The following is an 18953-nucleotide window of genomic DNA, read 5'->3' as shown; positions in this document are numbered from 1 at the left end:
CGGAACAATTACAAGACACTGTACGGAAACAGGTACCACACGGTATGGTTTACGATCCTATAGCATTTGGTTCCCCTGTTGATACTAAGAATTTAGAGCAACCTCCGCCAGATCCACATGTACAGATTCAGCCCCCAGCTGAATTAGTACATTCTCAGGGTGTGGATGAAGTTGTCGGGCAAGAAATTCAAGAGATACATGCAGCCAAAACAGTCCCGCATTGGTTGCTTCAAACTCAGGGAGAGTAAGCTTGAAGCTCCATTGCCTGGCAGGGCTCGTAGTGCAGTAAGGCACATGGGGGGGGCTCTTTCAGTTGAATCAGCTTATGCAGGTACTCTTCTTGATGAGGAGGAGCCTGAGACATTTGAAGAAGCAAAGGATAATGTGCCGCCAGATCCACATGTACAGATTCAGCCCCCAGCTATATTCTCAGGGTGTGGATGAAGTTGTTAGGCAAGAAATTCAAGAGATACATGCAGCCAAAACAGTCCCGCATTGGTTGCTTCAGACTCTTAGGGAGAGTAAGCTTGAAGCTCCATTGCCTGGCAGGGCTCGTAGTGCAGTAAGGCACATGGGGGGGGCTCTTTCAGTTGAATCAGCTTATGCAGGTACTCTTCTTGATGAGGAGGAGCCTGAGACATTTTGCATCGGATGAATGCCATGCACGATGAGTTGCAGTCCATTCATAAAAATCAGACTTGGGATGTTGTGGATTTGCCATCAGGTAAGAATGCCATAGGTACACAGTGGGTTTTCAAAGTCAAAAGAAAGCCAGATGGGTCCATTGATTGGTACAAGGCAAGGCTGGTTGCAAAAGGATATGCTCGGAAAAAGGGCATAGATTATGAGGAGACTTTTGCTCCTACATCCAGGATGACCACCATCAGGTCAGTCATAGCAATGGCTGCAAATTTTGAATGGAATGTTCATCAGTTGGACATTAGAACAGCTTTCCTTAACGGAGACTTGTTGGAAGAGGTTTATGTCAAACAACCTCCAGGTTTTGAGATTTCAGGAAATGCACATCAAGTATGCAAGCTGAATAAGTCTTTGTATGGGCTGAAACAAGCCCCACGTGCATGGTATGCCAAAATTGATGCCTTTATAACTAGCAAGGGGCTGCACAATAGTCCAACTGAGAGCACCCTCTACATCAAGAAGGATGGGGGGGATATTTTGGTCATTATTCTTTATGTAGATGACATGCTGCTCACCGGATCAAATGAGGAAGTAATTGCAGATTTCAAAGCCCAATTGAAAGCTACATTTGATATGTCAGACTTGGGCTTGTTACATTTCTTTTTGGGGATTCAGTTTATCTCAGTCCAAGTATGTTCAAAAACTCTTGGACAGATTCAACATGCATGATTGCAAGCCTAGGTCGACTCCCATGGAGCCAGGGCTGAAGCTTATAATGCATGATACGGGTGAATCAATTGATGTCACACTCTATAGTTAGGCTGTTGGATGTCTCATCTATCTCTGCAATACACGATTTGATATTCAGTTTCAGGTAAGCAGGTATATGCACAGCCCAAAGATTATGCATTGGCAGGCTGTAAAACGCATCTTCCGTTACTTGCAAGATACAAAGTCTTTTGGCTTGATGTTTCCCAGGGGGGGGGACTTACAGATGCATGCTTATAGTGACTCAGATTATGATTAGGCAATCCACCAGTGGGAATTGTTTCTTTCTAGGACATGCTTGCATTTCTTGGTTGAGCAAGAAACAGTCTCTAGTGGCTACCTTCTCATGTGAAGCTGAGTACAGGGCAACTTTCATAGCGACAGTTGAATGTGTTTGGCTACGTCGTTTGTTTGCTGATCTTCATCTTTCATTGGAGGTCCTTCTCCCATTCTCACTAGTGGCAAAGATTCCTGTGTTTCATGCTCGCACGAAGCACATTGAGGTTTACTATCACTATGTTAGAGAGAAGTTGCATGCAGGAGAGATCAGTATGATCTATGTGTCAACACATGACAATGTTGCAGACATCTTGACCAAAGCACTTCTACGTGAAAAGTTTGAGGCATTTCGCAGTACCTTGAACTTATCTCCTTTTGGTGATTGATCATTTCCTTGTATATGACATTGGCACTACAGGGGGGGTGTTAGAATTATTATTATATTCTAGCAATGACCAATGTAATGTAATAAGTAGGTTAGGGGCACTTTTTCCTCTTTAGAGGTTGTTCCCCCTAACCACAGTTAGTTCACTAACTACAGTTAGTGAAGGATAAGGCCTTTCCCTTTTCTTGTATTCAGTCACTTCATCTATTGTAAGCACAATGTTCAGCTCTCCAGCTCTCTCTTTTTCTAACATGTACTTGTCAATGGATCTATCTGGCTTCCTTTTTGCCTTGAAAACCCACTTGGTACCAATGGCATGCTTACCTGGTGGCAAATCCACAACATCCCAAGTCTGATTTTTCTCTATGGACTCTAATTCATTATGCATAGCATGCATCCAATGCACATTATTCTTTGCTTCTTCAAAAGAGTCAGGTTTCTCTTCATCAAGAAGAGTCCCTGCATAAGCTGTCTCAACTGAAAGAGCCCCCCCTGCGTGCCTTACTGCACTACGAGTCTTGCCAAGCAATGGGGCCTGAAGCCTACTCTCCCTGAGAGTCTGTAGCAACCAATTCGGGACTGTTTTGGCTGCGTGTATCTCTTGAATCTCTTGCCGTACAAATTTATCCACACCTTGTGGAGGTACAAAATCAACCTGTGGCTGAATCGGGGCATGTGGATTAGGAGGAGGTTGCTGTAAATTCTGATTTTCAGCATGAACCTCAGCTGGGGAACCAAATGCTATAGGAAGCATCCCCTAAAAAACATCATCTGAAGAAGCTGGAATCTTAAATTCAGCATGTGTATGTGCTGAATTTTCAGAGAATATAACCTCTCTACTAATAAAAATCTTGCGTGAAGCATGATTGTAAAGACGATAGCGTTTGCTTTGTGCACTATATCCAACAAAAATGCATTTAAGTGCCTTATCTGACTTATATATATATATATATATATATATATATATATATATATATATATATATATATATATATATATATGTATGTATGTATATATATGTATGTATGTATATATATGTATGTATGTATATATATGTATGTATATGTACATATATGTATGTATGTATATATATGTATATATGTATGTATGTATATGTACATATATATATATATATATATATATGTATATATGTATGTATGTATATGTACATATATATATATATATGTATGTGTATGTATGTATATGTACATATATATATATATGTATGTGTATGTATGTATATGTACATATATATATATATATATATTATGTATATATTATGTATACATATATATATACATATATCTATCCAGGCGCTGGGACGAAACTGAAGCCTGGTACAGTGATGGCTCTCTGGTGGGCTGTAAAAATGTCTCTTATCTGTGTCTTTTGAGTTGTCTCGCTTTGTGGTGGGAGACGTGGTCTCGTCGCTCTCTGGACTCTCATGGCTATGTCTAGAGTGACCCCTCGTCTTTGTCGGTCTCCCCTGAGGAAAGTTGGGATAGGTCGGACCTCAATAGAGTGTACTCTGGGGGCTCTCTGTCGCACATGTGGCCTCTGCACCCCTCTCTCGGTGGTATTGTGTCGGCTGCACATCCAGACTGCTCTCCTATTGGCTAGCTCCTCTTCCTCTAGTCCACTATGTCCGGGGGCTGACTCGAATGTATAGAAGTCTGTGACGTGCCGCTATGCTTGGTCACCCTCTATGTCGTGTAGTGGTCTGACCATCCCCTATTGCTCTCTGATTTGTCGTAGAAACGTCTCCCTGTGTCGTCGCATCTCCATCAGATAAAGCCCGATACAGAGCTGGTCAATGAAATGGATTAGTCGTGACAAAGGACCAAAGCCACTCCCCTCTAGGTAGAGACAGTGGTAGCGTCACGAATCTCGTAGTAGGTTGGGCAAACACAAAGAAAATGCTCCTCTATCTCAACTGCCCCCAATGTACATAGCGTGCAGACCCGCTGCTCTTTAGGTATACCCGTTGCTCTCCCTGCCTCAATCCTCAGTTGATGGGATGAAACTTGCATCTAACCAATGGCAATCCTCAGTGCATGAGATACTCCTCTATGCTCGAGATACTGAGGTCTGATTATGAATCCCTCCTTTGATACTCTCAGGAAGTGGTCGCGATAAAACTAGGTCTTGGTGGGAAGCTCCTGGTCCCCCCCCCGTCCGAGATGTGTGAAGCTAGAGGAGGTCTAATCGTATGATATGGTTTATCTCATCTCGCAGGATCGACTTAGGAGTTGCATACATGCTGTACTAAAAGGGGGGAAGCCTGTCCATCTGGGTATCGTGCCCAGCAAGCCATGTAGATATGCGTGCATACCATGTGTCTGTCCCGCTCTCTGCGAGTTGTTTGGATTACTCTAGGGCAAACCTCGGAAGTCTCCAATGGGGTAAGTCCTACACTCTGTGGATGAAAGTCACTGTCTGAAAGATGGCATCAACCTTGAGAGCTGTCATGGCGAACTTTGCCTGTATTATCTCATGTTGAACTGAGGGCTTACATCGGATCATCTTGGATCCCATCGTCACCTGTAGCCGCTCGAAGCTCCTCCAATTTGTCCTCGGAAGATCTCACCCACAGAAAGGTGTTGCATACATGACAGTCGGCCGCACTAGTGTGTCGAAAAGCCAGCCCTTCATCGGTGGATCGTGGAAGTGCGCTTGGAAACACTGCCGCTCTAGTCTAGCCAAAGCACTACGCCCTCGTGTGAGTCGTGCCTGGGCTGCATGTTTCATCGTGACGATGGGTCCTGTGAAGACTGCTCCCAAATATGTGTGTGACCGCACTATCTCCACTGGTTCACCACGATAGGTGAAAGTAAGACTGCTCCCAAATATGTGTATGACCGCACTATCTCCACTGGTTCACCACGATAGGTGAAAGTAAGCCGGTCAGTCATTGCTCGTGAGGTGTTGAAGATCATAACCTTAGTTTTCCCAAGGTTGACCGCCAGATCTCTCTCTTTGCAAAACACGTCTAATGCCTCCAGATCTCTATGCAGCCCCTCTGCTGAAGAGGATATAAGGACTATATCATCAGCATATAACAATATCTGTATGAGTGGATCCCCTAATAATGAGCCCTCGCCACCTAGGCGATCTATGAAAGATGCGATCTCATCAATGTAGAGTCCAAAGAGAGTCGGCGAGAGAAGGCAGCCCTGCTCTGTGTGTGTGTGTGTGTGTGTGTGTGTGACATAGTAAGACATTTGGGTTATCCAATTGGCTGGAAAATCAGAAATAAGCAACAAATGTCTTGGGTATTCAACAAAATTTAGGACAAATTAGAATATTGGAAGATCTCCACTTGGCCTTTGCATGTCCGGCTTCGAATTGTCCAGTCAATTGTTTTAGCTTATGTCCAGTTTTACCTGCCTTTATTACATTCGTCATCTCGAGATCTCTCTTCTTTTATGTCTCAAGCCATGGAGATTTTTTGGAAAATTAAGCTTCATAAAAAAGCTTTGAGGTTGCTCAAAATGGACCTGCTTTGCTCTCCAAGAATGCATGGAGGTTTGAATATTCTAAACATCGAATTTCATGTGTTGGCTAGAAAGATCACTATACCCCAATGGGGCTCTCGACCCAATCTGATAGACCGCTTGGGGCACTGACCGCGCCTCTGATTGACTCATATAAGCTCATCACACTCCAAATCAACATCTCTGGGATCTGCATCTCCTGTAGTCTCGCGATCATGTGGGATCATCGAACAGTGTCGAAGGCTTTTCGAAAGTCTACGAAGCATGTATAGACTCTCTGATGTCTGGATCTCGCCTCCTCAATGATAGTCCTCAGAGTGAAGATGTGGTTTAAAGTAGAGTGATGCCTTTTGAATCGTGCCTACCCTAGTGCTTGCTGCCCTCGTGCCTATGTATGACTGCTGATCTCTCTCTCTAGTACCGAGCCATAGATCTTGGCCAATGTGTGGCCAATCATGAGGGTACGATAGTTCCCAGTGTCCATGAGGTCTCTTGCGTTGTGTATCGGTACGATAGTAGTGGTGCTCCAGGCTAGTAGGAAGCCGTGACGAACTGCAAGGTTAAACATATGTGCAAGGATCGGTGCTAGGACCTCCTGCCCATGTGCGAAGTGCTCTGTTCGATGGTCTTCGTGATCCTGTGCTTTCCAGTTGTGGAGTCGACGAAGTGGAGCCCGCACATTCTGCATAGTGAATAGACGACAGGTAGTGGGCCTGGGCATAGGGGACATGTTTGCATGTGTCTGCCTCACGACATCATATAAGGAGCATGCATAAGTGCCACATCCTATGTGTGAGAAAGGCTCGTCTCCAGCATGTCAACCGCTGAAAGATCTTGTGTGCCTCACGTGACGTCAACTAACCCAAGGCTCGCTCCTGTGTGAGGTGGCCTCGCATCTCTCTACATTCGTCATCAAACCAGCGTTTTTGAGGCATCTTCCCATCTCGTACTTGTGAAGATCGGGTCGTAGGAAAGGATCTGGTGGCAGCATCCTGTATCACTGTGACAAGGGTGGCTGAGGCCGGAAGATCTCTGGCTAAGTGACACGCATACACTGGATCAAGGGCACGGTCAAAGTGGGTTTGGGTCCGAGTAGCGGTAGGAACTCTCCCTGCGCCTGGTGTAGTAGCGAGAACATTGAAGGCCAGATATGAGTGGTCAGCTCCAAGTGGGGGGGGGGGTATGGTGAGGTCATGTATCTGTGAGAAAAAAGCCAATGGGCCTAGTAGGTAGTCCACTGTGCTGGTCCCGCCTCCATGTGGGAAGCATGTGAATCCCATAGATGATGGCCATTGTAGATGATGAGGTCGTGGACACAAGCAAGTGTCGCCCGTATGCCGTCACATGTGAAGTATCTGCAGAAAGTCTCCGAATCCCAAGTTCTGATGCATCTAACTTTGGCATCATGTGGTTCTCTCTCATATGTGAAGTCAAGTAAGCCCACTTGCTTATCCCTCGTCCTTGCATTGAAATTTCCCGAAGGAGGGTGTCTCCCTGTTTGGAGAACTCTATGATATCATCATGTATCGTCTCATAAGGATTGTGCCTCTCTGTAGTGACATCATGGGCATATGATGACGTGTGTGGAGGGAAATAGCATACTACAATGAAGATTGGTGGGGCATCTAGTAGCTGCACTCGTATCCACATGCGACGTGCATGTTCCTCTCTCCGTACTACAGATATGAGTGGTCTCAAGTGTGTTTTGAAAAGGACAGCTACACCTCCAGAGCCTCGTACTCCACTCTCTCTCCTCATTTCTCTCCTATGAACAGACTCCCAAATGTACCCTATCACCGTGGGCAGCCCTCTCTCTGGGCTCTCATGTGTCTCAGTGTAGAAGATGATGTCTCTGCCTGTGTATGTCTCCGAGAAGCCACCTGGGTCGGACCAAAGGGTACCATTACAGTTCCATAAAGCCATAGTTTGTTTTGTGCACTCCCCTCCCGACTCTGACACCATCACAGTTCCCCCTCTTCCTTCTCCCCTTCTCCCTTATCACCTCTATCGGCTCTTTCTCGAATAATCACTTTGCCATTCCTGTAGGCAGCCCATTTCCCTGCTTCCCTTGCTGCCATTACCCGTGTCATGCCTTCCCTTCTGTGCTCCTACTGTAGAAGGGGGAGGTCATCATCCAAGTAGATTTTGGTCCCCTTCAGGGATACTCGCATGCTCATGAGGTTGGACCTATCGATTGCAGTTCGGAGTTTCAGCACTGATGGTCTTGTTGGTATCTCCGTCTTCCCTACCCTCCAAGCTGCCTCACATGTAAGGTTGACTCCCAGCTTGGCAAATAGGGCTTGAGCATCTGCCATTGGGGTATCTCCCACTGTGAAACCTCTAACTAGGACATTCATTGCTTTACCGGCCCGTCTTTTCTCTTCCTCTAGTGTCTCAGAAATGAACTCTTTTTTGGGAGCTGCTGATTCGTTTTTAACTTCTTCTGTCCATTCAAGCATCACTTCTTTCCCCTTGTTGAGCTGTTGTGCAAACTCAGCATGCTTACCATTCATGGTAGTATGCATGGCCTCCATCGCTTTCTTTAGGGCTGCATTTTCTGCTTTGAGCTCATCCATAACTTTGCTGCCTCCATCTGATGATATTTGCTTGCCTTTCATTTGTTGTGGGTCAGTCCCCAATGTGTGTACTTGGTCTTGTAGCTTGGTCTGCTCATTTTCCCATTCTCCTCTCTCCTTTTCCCATTCTTCTTTCTTGGCCTTCTTCTCTTGTATCTGCCCACCTTGTTTCCGAATCTCAGCCAGTGTTTTGTCGACATGCACTTTCTCAGCCAATAGAGAGAGAGAGAGAGAGAGAGAGAGAGAGAGAGAGAGTTAGGCATTTCATGAGAATTTTTTTTCAAGTTTTGTTTGAAGTCTAATCTTACATTGGTTTGGTTTGTATAGGTTGGAGTAGTTTCAGACTATGATTTGCTCGCACTTGACTCTATTTCAGGTATGGGCTTTCCAAAGCTAAATAAAAAAACATTCAATTATTTTTGTATATTGGTGTAAAATTCACGGTTGCTGTTCTTCATTATTTTTTGATGTATTTATAAAAGAAAATGAGTAAGGAGGGTTATCAATTACTAATCAGCCTTAAGCACTGTTTGAACTTGTAAATCTATCAAAATGAATCACTGTGATATATAGGATGTTCAAGAAGTTCTGCATTTCGAATAAGAAATTGTTTTTTCTTGCGTTTTACCTGGAGAATGAAAGAAAGCCTAAGAAAGACGAGAGAGAGAGAGAGAGGGAGAGAGAGAGAGAGAAAAGGAAGAAAGTCTATTAACGTCCACTGGAGACCAAAAGGTCTATGGGACAGCAAGAAACCCTATAGTACATCTGCTTTAGGGAGGGCACATGGCAGCTCCCATGGAGTGCAAAAAGCAACCCATATTATTTAGAGTACCTACATGATAATCTGGAAAAGTAAACAGCCATACATTAGTTTAAGACTGAGAGTCTTTTGGTTTTGATTTAAACTCTTTGATTAGTGCTACGCCTTCACGGTAAACTGCCCATTTCCATCTTTTCTGGCCGCCCTTACTTTAGCTAATTCTATTGCCTTAATCTTGAGTTGAGCTTGTGTAAGCTCCTCTGCTATCCATACTTTGGTGCCCTTCAACTTGTAAGATTGTTGAAGAAGCTTGAGCCGCATATCTTTTGAATTCAGAGTAAGGATTGCATGACCTCTATAGTGCGAAATAGAAGTTCGCCTGGAGTCGTCATCATCCTGCTCATCATCATTCACCCATTCAATGTTCGGCAAGCTTGCTTTGATCTTTGTCAATATTTCACACACTGTGTCCTCCTCTTTGTACGAATCTTCGGAGTCCCCCTATTCTAATCTTCAGCGCATTATCACATCTAGCTTCGTGTTCTTTAATCTCTGCTTGAATATCAGACTTACTTGCTGGTCCACTTCCACGATCACTTCCTTTCTTAGCAGTTTGTACTTCAGTGTGAACAAGATCTTTGACTGTAGAGACTAGTTGCGGAGTAGGGGGGGAATCCTTAAAAGATTTTACAGCCTCATCAATTACTGCCTGCTTACCAGGCCCTTCCAGAATGTGAAGTCGGGCCTTTACTTCTGCCAGCTCCAATCGTAGCTCTCTCACTGCCTGTTGCAGATAAAAAATCTGATGCTGTTGCCTGAGGATGGGTTGTTTTGAGCCTTCTCGTTGTTAATTCCGTGCATATGGAGAGGGTGTCATGGCTGCAACTGTAGAGTATCGAGTCCTGATGGATGTTGAAGGAGTTGAGGGGGACTTGGACGAGAGGGTAGGACGGTCCATAACTGGTTGTGTGTTGAACCCCCTAGCTTAACCTAACTCTCGGGTTGGGTTGGCGGTTTAGCCCAACTCAGGGTTAGGGAGCACTAGGACTAGGTCTAGGGCTAGGGCTAGGTATGGACGGCTGTAGTATGGAACGAGGTATGACGAAGGTACCGACGGGTTGTACTGTACGGACGGGTTGTACGGTACGGGTTGTACAGAGAGAATGAACGGTTGGTTGTACGGAGGTAAGGAAGGAGAGGTTGAGTGACTGTAGGGAGGTTGAGCGACTGTATGGAGGTGCGGACGGGGAGGTTGGGTTGTATGGAGATACGGACAGGGAGGTTGAGCGTCGGCGAGGGAGACGGGAGGGAGAGGCTAGGCGACGAGAGAAGGGGTGAGGATTGGGGAAGAGAGAGAATGTAGGCTGCAAGGAGGGGGGGAGAGAGAGAGAGAGAGAGAGAGAGAGAGAGAGAGAGAGTAACATCCACGGGAGACCTCGCAGGCCTATTGGACAAAGTGCACAGAAAAGCGAACTCATACAAGCCTCAGTGGGCTGAAGCAAAGGGTATGCTAGGACCCTTGCTGAGTACTAGTCTATGCTAACAGAATCATAACTATTATCATAATCATACCAATCAATCTACCCAGGTGCTGGGACGAAATCGAAGCCTGGTATAGTGATGGCTCTCTGGTGGGCTGCGAAAATATCTCGTATTTGTGTCTGTCAAGTTGTCTTGCGCTGCGGTTGGGGCGCGGTCTCCTCGCTCTCTCAACTCTCTGGGCTATGTCTAGAGGGACCCCTCGTCTCTGTCGGTCTCCCTTGAGGAAAGGTGTGATAGGTCGGACCTCAATAGAGTGTACTCTAGGGGCTCTCTGTCGCACATGTGGCCTCTGCGCCTGTCTCTCAGTGGTACTCTGCCGGCTGCTCATCCAGACTGCTCTCATATCGGCTAGCTCCTCTTCCTCCACTCCACTATGTCAGGGGGTTGACTCAAATGTATAGACGTCTGTGACGTACCGCTGTGCCCGGTCACCCTCTATGTCCTTTAGTGGTTCGACCATCCCCTCCTGCTCTCTGATCTGTTGTAGAAGCGCCTCCCTGGGTCGCCGCATCTCCATTAGATAAAGCCTGATAAAACGTGCTCATGGAAATGGATCAATTGTGACAAAGTAGTGCAATCATACAAGGAAAAGATTACAAAGGATGTGAGCATGGCAATGAAGTTTACATTTGGCTCTAAATGGGTAAGGTTGTCTTGGTTTATGCCTCTGCACATTTTTGCTTCTTGTTTTTAGAGTATCCAGATGCACAAAAGAAAAACCATGTGGTCATGCAAGTGCCTACATTAGAATGCCCTTGAGGAATTGCTTGGGTGAATTGAGGAAGTAGGTCAGGTGAACAAAAGGGTGATCTGTTTCAATGCCATGTATGTAAGGACAATGTGGTTGTCAAGTACCACATCTCCCGCCAAATGTTATATTTTGCTTTCCAATATAGGGGCTGGAAGAAAACACGTGGCAATTGGCTCGCCCTTGACTCGAACGACGATGATAATACAGGGTAATCTTGTAGTAGGTTGGGCAAACACAAAGAAAATGCTCCTTTGTCTCAACCGCCCCTAGCGTACATAGCGTGCAGACCAAATGCTCTCTAGGTATACCCGTTGCTCTCCCTGCCTCAATCCTCAGCTGATGGGATGAAACCCGCATTTGACCAATGCCAATCCTCGGTGCATGAGATACTCCTCTATCCTCGAGATATTGGGGTCTGATAATGAATCCCTCCTTTGATACTCTCAGGAAATGGTCGCGATAAAGCTGGGTCTTGGTGGGAAGCTCTTGGCCCCCCCCCAAAGTCTGGGATGTTTGAAGCTAGAGGAGGTCTAACCGTACCCTCGTAGGATACGATTGTATGTCATCTCGCAGGATCAACTCAGGAGGTGCATCCATGCTGTACTGAAAGGGGGAAAGCTGGTCCATCTAGATATCGTGCCTGGCAAGCCATGTAGATATGTGTGCATATCATGTGTCTGCCCCACTCTTTGCCAGTCATCTAGATGACTCTAGGGCCTCATGAATCCTTCCTGCCCTAGTGCTCGCTGAGAGAGGCCATGAACCTCTGCTGTAGCTGCATATATCTCCTCCGTGGGCTCTTCAAGTTCAGCTTCGTCTTTAGCCAAAAGATTGGCATGATGCTTCTCTTGTTCCTGTGCTTTCTTCTTGAAGCAATGGGCATCAATGTGTCTTCCGTTTGCTTGTGGAAGCAAAGGCTCATATGATCAGTAGGAGAGGCAAGAGCGGCTTCCTTATTGTGACAATCCTTCTCAATAAGGGCCACCATATCATGAAACGTGGTAGTGCCAAGACGAAGGATCTCAAGAGTGTGCTCAAAGTGAGAAATGCCATGCATACTCTTCATAAGGACGGCCATCTTATCTTCATCATCAGGGACACTCTTTAAACTTGAGAGTTGTTGAACAAGAGATTGAAACCTGGCTAGATTATCACTCAACTCATCACTCTCTTCCATTTCTAGATAATAAAATTTGAGCTTCAAAAAGACTTTAGAGTTGGTGATTTTATTACCAAAGAAGGTCTCGAGGCGACTCCAAATCTGCTTAGCTGTTGACTTGAAATCCACATGATGGATGAGAGAGTCAGCTAATCATAGACCAATGAGGGCAATGGCCTTAGCATTCTACTGCTTCCAAATCTTTTAGTGTTGTTGATCAAGTAACTCAACCTGGTCATCCTCAACATCCCAAACTCCTTCACACATAAGGAGAAGCTGCATTTTGGTTTGCCATGTGGGAAAACCTTCCCCCTTAAACTTCTCCACGAGGATAGAACTTGAAGACAAGGAAGTCATGATTGAAGAGAACTTTGGGAAGGCGGGCAGCGAGCTAAGATGAAGGACCAACAATCTCCAAAACACAACAGTAGATCTCTGAAGTGGAAGTCGTCTCCCGAGAACAGCTCTGAATGCTGTAGCAGATCTATGATGCAGAAAACGGCTGATATAGATGTCCTAGAGGCCTCCAAAACAGCTCGAAATTGTCTCTGGTGTAGGCGGTTAAGATGCAGCAGTCTCAAAACAGCTCGGGAACGCCTCAATGGCCTCGAACTTTTGTAAGAGATGTGCTGTAGATGTCTGCAACAGATATTCGGAGGCCTGGTGTGCTCCGACATGCAGAGCCAGACCTGTATGCAGCACTTGGAGGCGTAGACAATACTCAGGAGTGGCGGCTATGGCGCTGGAGCTGCTCGGAGGCTGTCTGGTATGCAGCAGCAGCAGCACACGGGATGTAGATTGTGGCAACAAAAGATCTGAAATAGACTTGAAGGCCCACACGTGCAGGCGCAAGGATCGGACCAGCAAGGGAGGAGGCTACGAAGGGTGCCTAGAACTCCAAAAGATCTCGAACCAAGGCGGCTGGCTATGGAGGCAAGAACTGAAGCAAATAGCTGCAAAGGAGAGGCTGAATGGAGACGGAATGAGCTAGCTGAGTGGAAGAGATAGCTAGAAGCAGAAATGAACAAGGGACGAGATGGAGCAAGCGGCTGCATGCTGCAGGACGAAGAGCTGAACCAAAATTAGGGTTAGGGCTAGGATGACATGGCAGCTATGGAAGGTGGTTTTGATACCATGTTAGAAACATGGTGAAGGGAGAGAGAGAGAGAGAGAGAGGGTGTGAGGAAATAATGCTCAAATGAAGACATGAAGAAGGCTTTCATTCATTCATCAAGTATATCAAGACAAGTGAAGTACAAGCCTTATATAGGCTACTCACTCACACACTAGCACCTAGTGAATATGGGATTAGTCCCATGATGACACGTGGCACTCACACATGACTCACACACATAGACTAGTACTAGATCACCTATTACTACACACCAACACTTCACACCAAAACACTCTTTGGCTATGATTTCTCCAACAACTGAATTGCACTTCAAGAGGGGATTCTTGTGCTTTCTTAGATCTTAGACTTTCTCAATCTTCAGAAGGATTTTTTTTTTTCAAGAAAAGCACTTCATTAAGTATGAATAAAAACTGTAGAGCAAGCTCAAGTGCGCGAGCACATCATGTCAAGCATGAGAAAAAAAAGCTTAGAATACCGGAGAGCAAGCTCAAGTGCGGGAGTATATCATGTCAAGCATGAGGAAAAACAGCTCAGAATGAGCAAACAAAAATCCCGGATGGCGGCTGAAAATGCAACCTCATCCCTGAAGGACCTCATCCTTGAAGGAGAGTCAGAGAAGAAAGGACAATCCTTCTAGACTATGAGAAAAGCAACCCTCCTAGTAGTAGCAGTCCTGGAGGTTCCGTGTATGTTCGCCCAAATGGCCATCAAAGTGTGTATAGTATCTGTCCAGATATTGGCCATAGTCTGAGAAGGGTGAACCTGGGAGTTCTCCAAAGCCTCTGTACATCTGGCTCTCCAAATATGCCATGCTGTGATACTAGCTAGAATCTCCCAAGATGTGTCCACAGAAGCATGGGGAGCTCTGAATGGAGTAAATGGAACATCTCGGAGGGAGCATGACTCCACAAGATGTCGTCGAACAAAGAAAGTTGTGTTTGTGTCATGTCCCTCAAAGAAAGCCTATCTGCGGAAGGATTAGAGGTTGATATATATGATAAACGTGAACAACCTGAATATAGTGGTTTACACCTTATAAAATTGCCTCACATTGACTCAAAACATATCTGATTTGGCAAAATATGGAGTCATTTCTTCCCAATTACATAGGTTTTGCCGTCTTTCATTACTCAATTTAGTAATTTTTCTCCTTTCAATGGCGTAGTTCTGCCATTTTCTTGGTTCGGGTCTTGATCTTCTTGGACTTTGTTTTTTGTAGGTCCTAGGTGGGAGCTGAGAGCAGCTACACAACAGTTCATGGGAGGCTGTGGGAAGGTGCAGCCCATAGGACAGCAAAGGCCTATAGTGTTAGAAATGATCCAACAGAGGGTACACACAGCGGAAGACTGATAATGTGCAATCACAAACTTCTTAACTTTTGTGCATAGATGTGCAAGCCAGTAAATAGACAATGCTCAAAGACAAATATAGGAACAACACTTCATATTTCCGTTCGTCCAGAAACTAGGACAAGATACAATACCAAAAGGTTCTTCAACTACAAGCCTGGCACTTCTAGATCTCTGAGCCGGCGTGCTCCACCTCGAGCATATGCAGACTCTATGTCTAGATCCCTTCCACCTTGCTGTCCGGAAGCCAGCCTAGGTGGGCAGCACCTCTAGCTTAGTCTGCAGCTTGTTCTGGGTCACCTTCACCTCCTGAATGTAGGCCCAAGGTAGGTCCTTCTGTTGCTCCTATCTGCTAGCCTAGGTGGGCAGCACCTCTATCCGGAAGCCAGCCTAGGTGGGCAGCACATCTAGCTTAGTCTGCAGCTTGTTTTGGGTCACCTTCACCTCCTGAATGTAGGCCCAAGGTAGGTCCTTCTGCTGCTCCTATCTGCTGGTTGAGGACTGCTCCAAGTGATGTTGAATGAGGGCTGGAGGCCCTCCTTTTATAGGGCACAAGGCCTGCCCCGAAAATCGACCAGCAGCCTCAATCTGGCCGACCCAAACAGGCCGACCAAGCTGCTATAAAACTGCCCTAAAAGGGCTCTCATAACTAGGGCCCTTGGCCCGCAAAACTAGGGCTTTGGCCCTCACTTCAAGGCAGGGTCCCTGCCCCTATGCAGGCCTGCCTGGCTGTCCCATATGGGCTATAAATATGCCCTCCCAGGGTCATTCCCTTTTGCTGCTGCTTCTGCCCTCCTGGGTGCCCATTCTCCAGCCCTAACCAGGGCTTCCAAACAGGCCCCAAAACCTGCTCCTCATCTGCGGCTGCACATCCACCATAACTACACCTCTGCCAAGCCATTTTTCGAGTGCCATACAAAGCCGTACACCCTGTAGATGTCAGCGCCATGTGATCGCATCTTATTCCGGGTTCATTGTGCTGGCTACTGCTTGGCCTTTTGCTGCTGGAGATCCATTGTAGCTCCAGGTACCCTCCATCTCTTTGATTCTTGCCCACATGGCAGCCATGCTGCTGCTCATGTGTCAGTCTCTCAAACCCTAGGTTCACCCCCCCCATGCTCTCCTCATATGGGGGCTTACAGATGGGGAGGTGACCTTCCCCCTCTCACCGACACATCCAGGCCCAATGCCAACACGTCGATGATGATGCTCCAGTGACTCCCGGATCGTAGTCCTTTGGATTGCTTTGATGTCGAAATATTTTCTTGGTTTTTCATCCAGTGGCTCCTGCTCCACCAGGTCTGGTTCCGCTTCCGCACACCATCCTGGTACACAGGCCCATCTTTGGTAGCACCTCCTGGCACCACCATATTCGGTTACGTTCCTGCCTTCGAACTCGAGCAATCCAGCCGTCGTGATCTTCCAGTTGTCCCCCTCATAATGAGTGAACAACTTGGAGTCTTCCAGGCACCATGCTCTGAGGGTTTGTTTCAACCCGTCCTTGCTTTGGCAAGGTCTGCAACCAATGGATATTTCCATATAACCTGGACCATGAACTCTCGTTGAGTTCTCAAGCATGTACTCTTCTGGCTTCAGTACTCTTTGTCCATCACCTTCTAGCAATCTGCGTCCGAGATTTGAAGAAGCACCAATACTTTCCCTTCTGCCTTGCCTTCGAAGAAGGCCAATTCCTTCCAATCTCGTATCTCTTGAGAAAAATGAAGAGCAGAGTCTCTCCCAGCATGCTATAAAGGCTCAGATGCAAAATATCAAGTACATACCAGATTGTTGTACTGCTTGTGTGTTTGCTCTGAAAGTAAACCTTGTACCTCATCAAGGCACCCACCAAGAGCTTGTGTAATCCTGTACTCCTCATCGACCCACATCTCTATGTCAGACATCCTCACTGTGATTTCTTGGTCAACATATCTGACCTCGATAACACTCGTTGATGTCACCAGGAACAACTCTTTAATTACCACATTTGCTTTGGCCTCTCCCTTTGAATATGAGTCGGCCTCCTTTTTGTTTTTCCGATCCGCCTTTTTCTTTCTGTAGTCCTTTGCAAAATGTCCTGGCGTATCACAGTAGAAGCACTTCTTCTTTTGCTTCCTCTTTGAAGTCTCCGCGTCGTCAGAGTCGTCTTTCTTGGACTTGCCACCGTTAGGCTTGCCCTTTCCTTTGTCAACGTAATCCTTCGCCAGCATCGCCTGGTCGTCTTTGTCATCGTTGTAGAGCTTCTCCCGAGCTTCGTCTTTGTCCTATAGTAGTAATGGATCCGACTCCTCAAACATCAGAGGTTTGGTCCTCTGTCCGGCATTTGCAGGAAGAGGTCTATGTTTCCCAACCTTTTGGCTTTGAGGTTGAAGGTTCTGAAAGCAAGGTATGCCGCTTGGAAAAGGCCCTCTATGGATTGAAGCAGGCACCTCGGGCTTGGTATTCGAGGATTCATATTCATTTGCTCACACTTGGCTTTCAGAACAGCCCTACAGTTACATCCGCAAGCGTGGGACAGATTTGTTGATTTTAGTCCTTTAGGTGGATGATATGCTTATGACTGGGACACATGCTCAGCAAATTACAGATTTTAAACTTGATTTGCAGCAGACATTTGCTATGTCTGATCTTGGTCTTTTGCACTACTATCTGGGCATCCAATTTGCCAGGAGTGAGGGGGGCATTTTGATGTCACAATCCAAGTACATTGGACAGCTTTTGCAGCATTTTCAGTTTGAGGATTGCAAGCTAGTATCCACACCATTAGAGCCTGGTTTTTACTTCTCTTCTGAGGATGGCAGCGGTACATGTGATGTCACTCTCTATCAGCAGGCAGTTTGTTGTTTGATTTACCTATGCCATACGAGACCTGATCTACAGTATGCTGTCTCACAGTTGAGCAATATATGCACAGCCCATCTTTCACCATTGGCATGCCGTGAAGCGTGTTTTCAGATATCTCAAAGGCACTCAGCATTTAGGCCTTCTTTATGGGGCTGATACTTCACTTGTCATGAATGGATTCATTGATAGTGATTGGGCTGGTTGTTCGGACACTCGTGTCTCACACAGTGGCAACTATTTTATGCTTGGTACTTCATGTGTTTCTTGGTTTAGTAAGAAACAGAGTACAGTTACTACTTCTAGCTGTGAAGTTGAGTACAGGAAAGCTTTTACAACTACAGTGGAGTGTGTTTGGATTCGGAAGCTACTTGCATATGTTTGTGCATGTCAGACTGCTCCTACCGTCATCTTCACCGATAGTCAGAATGCTTAGGTTGTTGCACGGAATCCTATTTTCCATGCTCGCACAAAGCATATTGAGATTCACTATCACTATGTCAGAGAGCGATTCGGTGATATTGAGTTATCTTATGTTCCCACTGAAGACAACTTGGCAGATCTTTTTACGAAAGCTCTACCTCGACCTAAGTTTGAGGCTTTTCGGCAAGCTTTAAACTTAGTACCTTTTGTAACTTGATCTGTTGTACTATGTATAGTTAAAGGTTGCTATATTTGTACGGGACGAACATGTGCAACCATGACTTTAGATATTTAGGTATCCTGAGCCATGTCCAGGATACTTCAGAAGGAGCTGCCTCGACCTCCCTTCCATCAATGCACCCACGCCCCCAAGCACAGCCGCAACCACAAGCATCAATTCAGTCAGATGTTGCATTACATCCACCACAACCACAAGCACCAATGCACCCACGTCCCCAGTCATATGTTGCATTCCACCCAACGTTGAGATAATGGCTCAAGGGAGATAGAGTTTTGGATATGAAGCTTTGATAACTCTCTTGGCAACATTTCTATTTCAATTAGACTATTTTTATGTGGTCTAAGCATTGGTTGTGAAATAAGGTTACTCTAAAAAGGATGGTTAATGGGACAGGCTAGATTAGATAGCATGATTGTTTTGTGTGTCCCTTCTTAATTGTAGGCCATCCTATGGGCTATCCATAGATGCCACTTTTTCCTTGGTATGTGCCTTGTAGGCCTAGTTATAGTCAGTTAGGACTATTGGTACAGTTAGTACATGTACCACCTAGGTTAGTTAGGACACTTAGTCCAGTTAGGACAGTTAGCCCTAGGGTTTTGTTATGTTGGCTCTCG

General features: G+C 45.9%; 1 protein-coding gene across 1 annotated transcript in view; it reads left to right on the top strand.

Annotated features, from left to right (window-relative positions):
• Positions 1-18953, top strand: part of LOC147896409 (CBS domain-containing protein CBSX1, chloroplastic-like) — a 51909-nt gene that overhangs the window by 22195 nt on the left and 10761 nt on the right. Inside the window, exon 4 of the mRNA XM_087382529.1 lies at positions 8469-8517. Coding sequence (XP_087238655.1) covers positions 8469-8517 — 49 coding nt within the window. The remainder of the gene's footprint in view (positions 1-8468; positions 8518-18953) is intronic.

The sequence above is a fragment of the Dipteris shenzhenensis genome, chromosome 12, assembly GCF_047967505.1.
Source record: "Dipteris shenzhenensis isolate YYH24624 ecotype China chromosome 12, Dip_SZ_1.0, whole genome shotgun sequence".
In the NCBI taxonomy this organism is placed as follows: domain Eukaryota; kingdom Viridiplantae; phylum Streptophyta; class Polypodiopsida; order Gleicheniales; family Dipteridaceae; genus Dipteris; species Dipteris shenzhenensis.
Note: the sequence above shows the minus strand (reverse complement) of the source record. Positions and strands in the feature narration are given on the sequence as shown.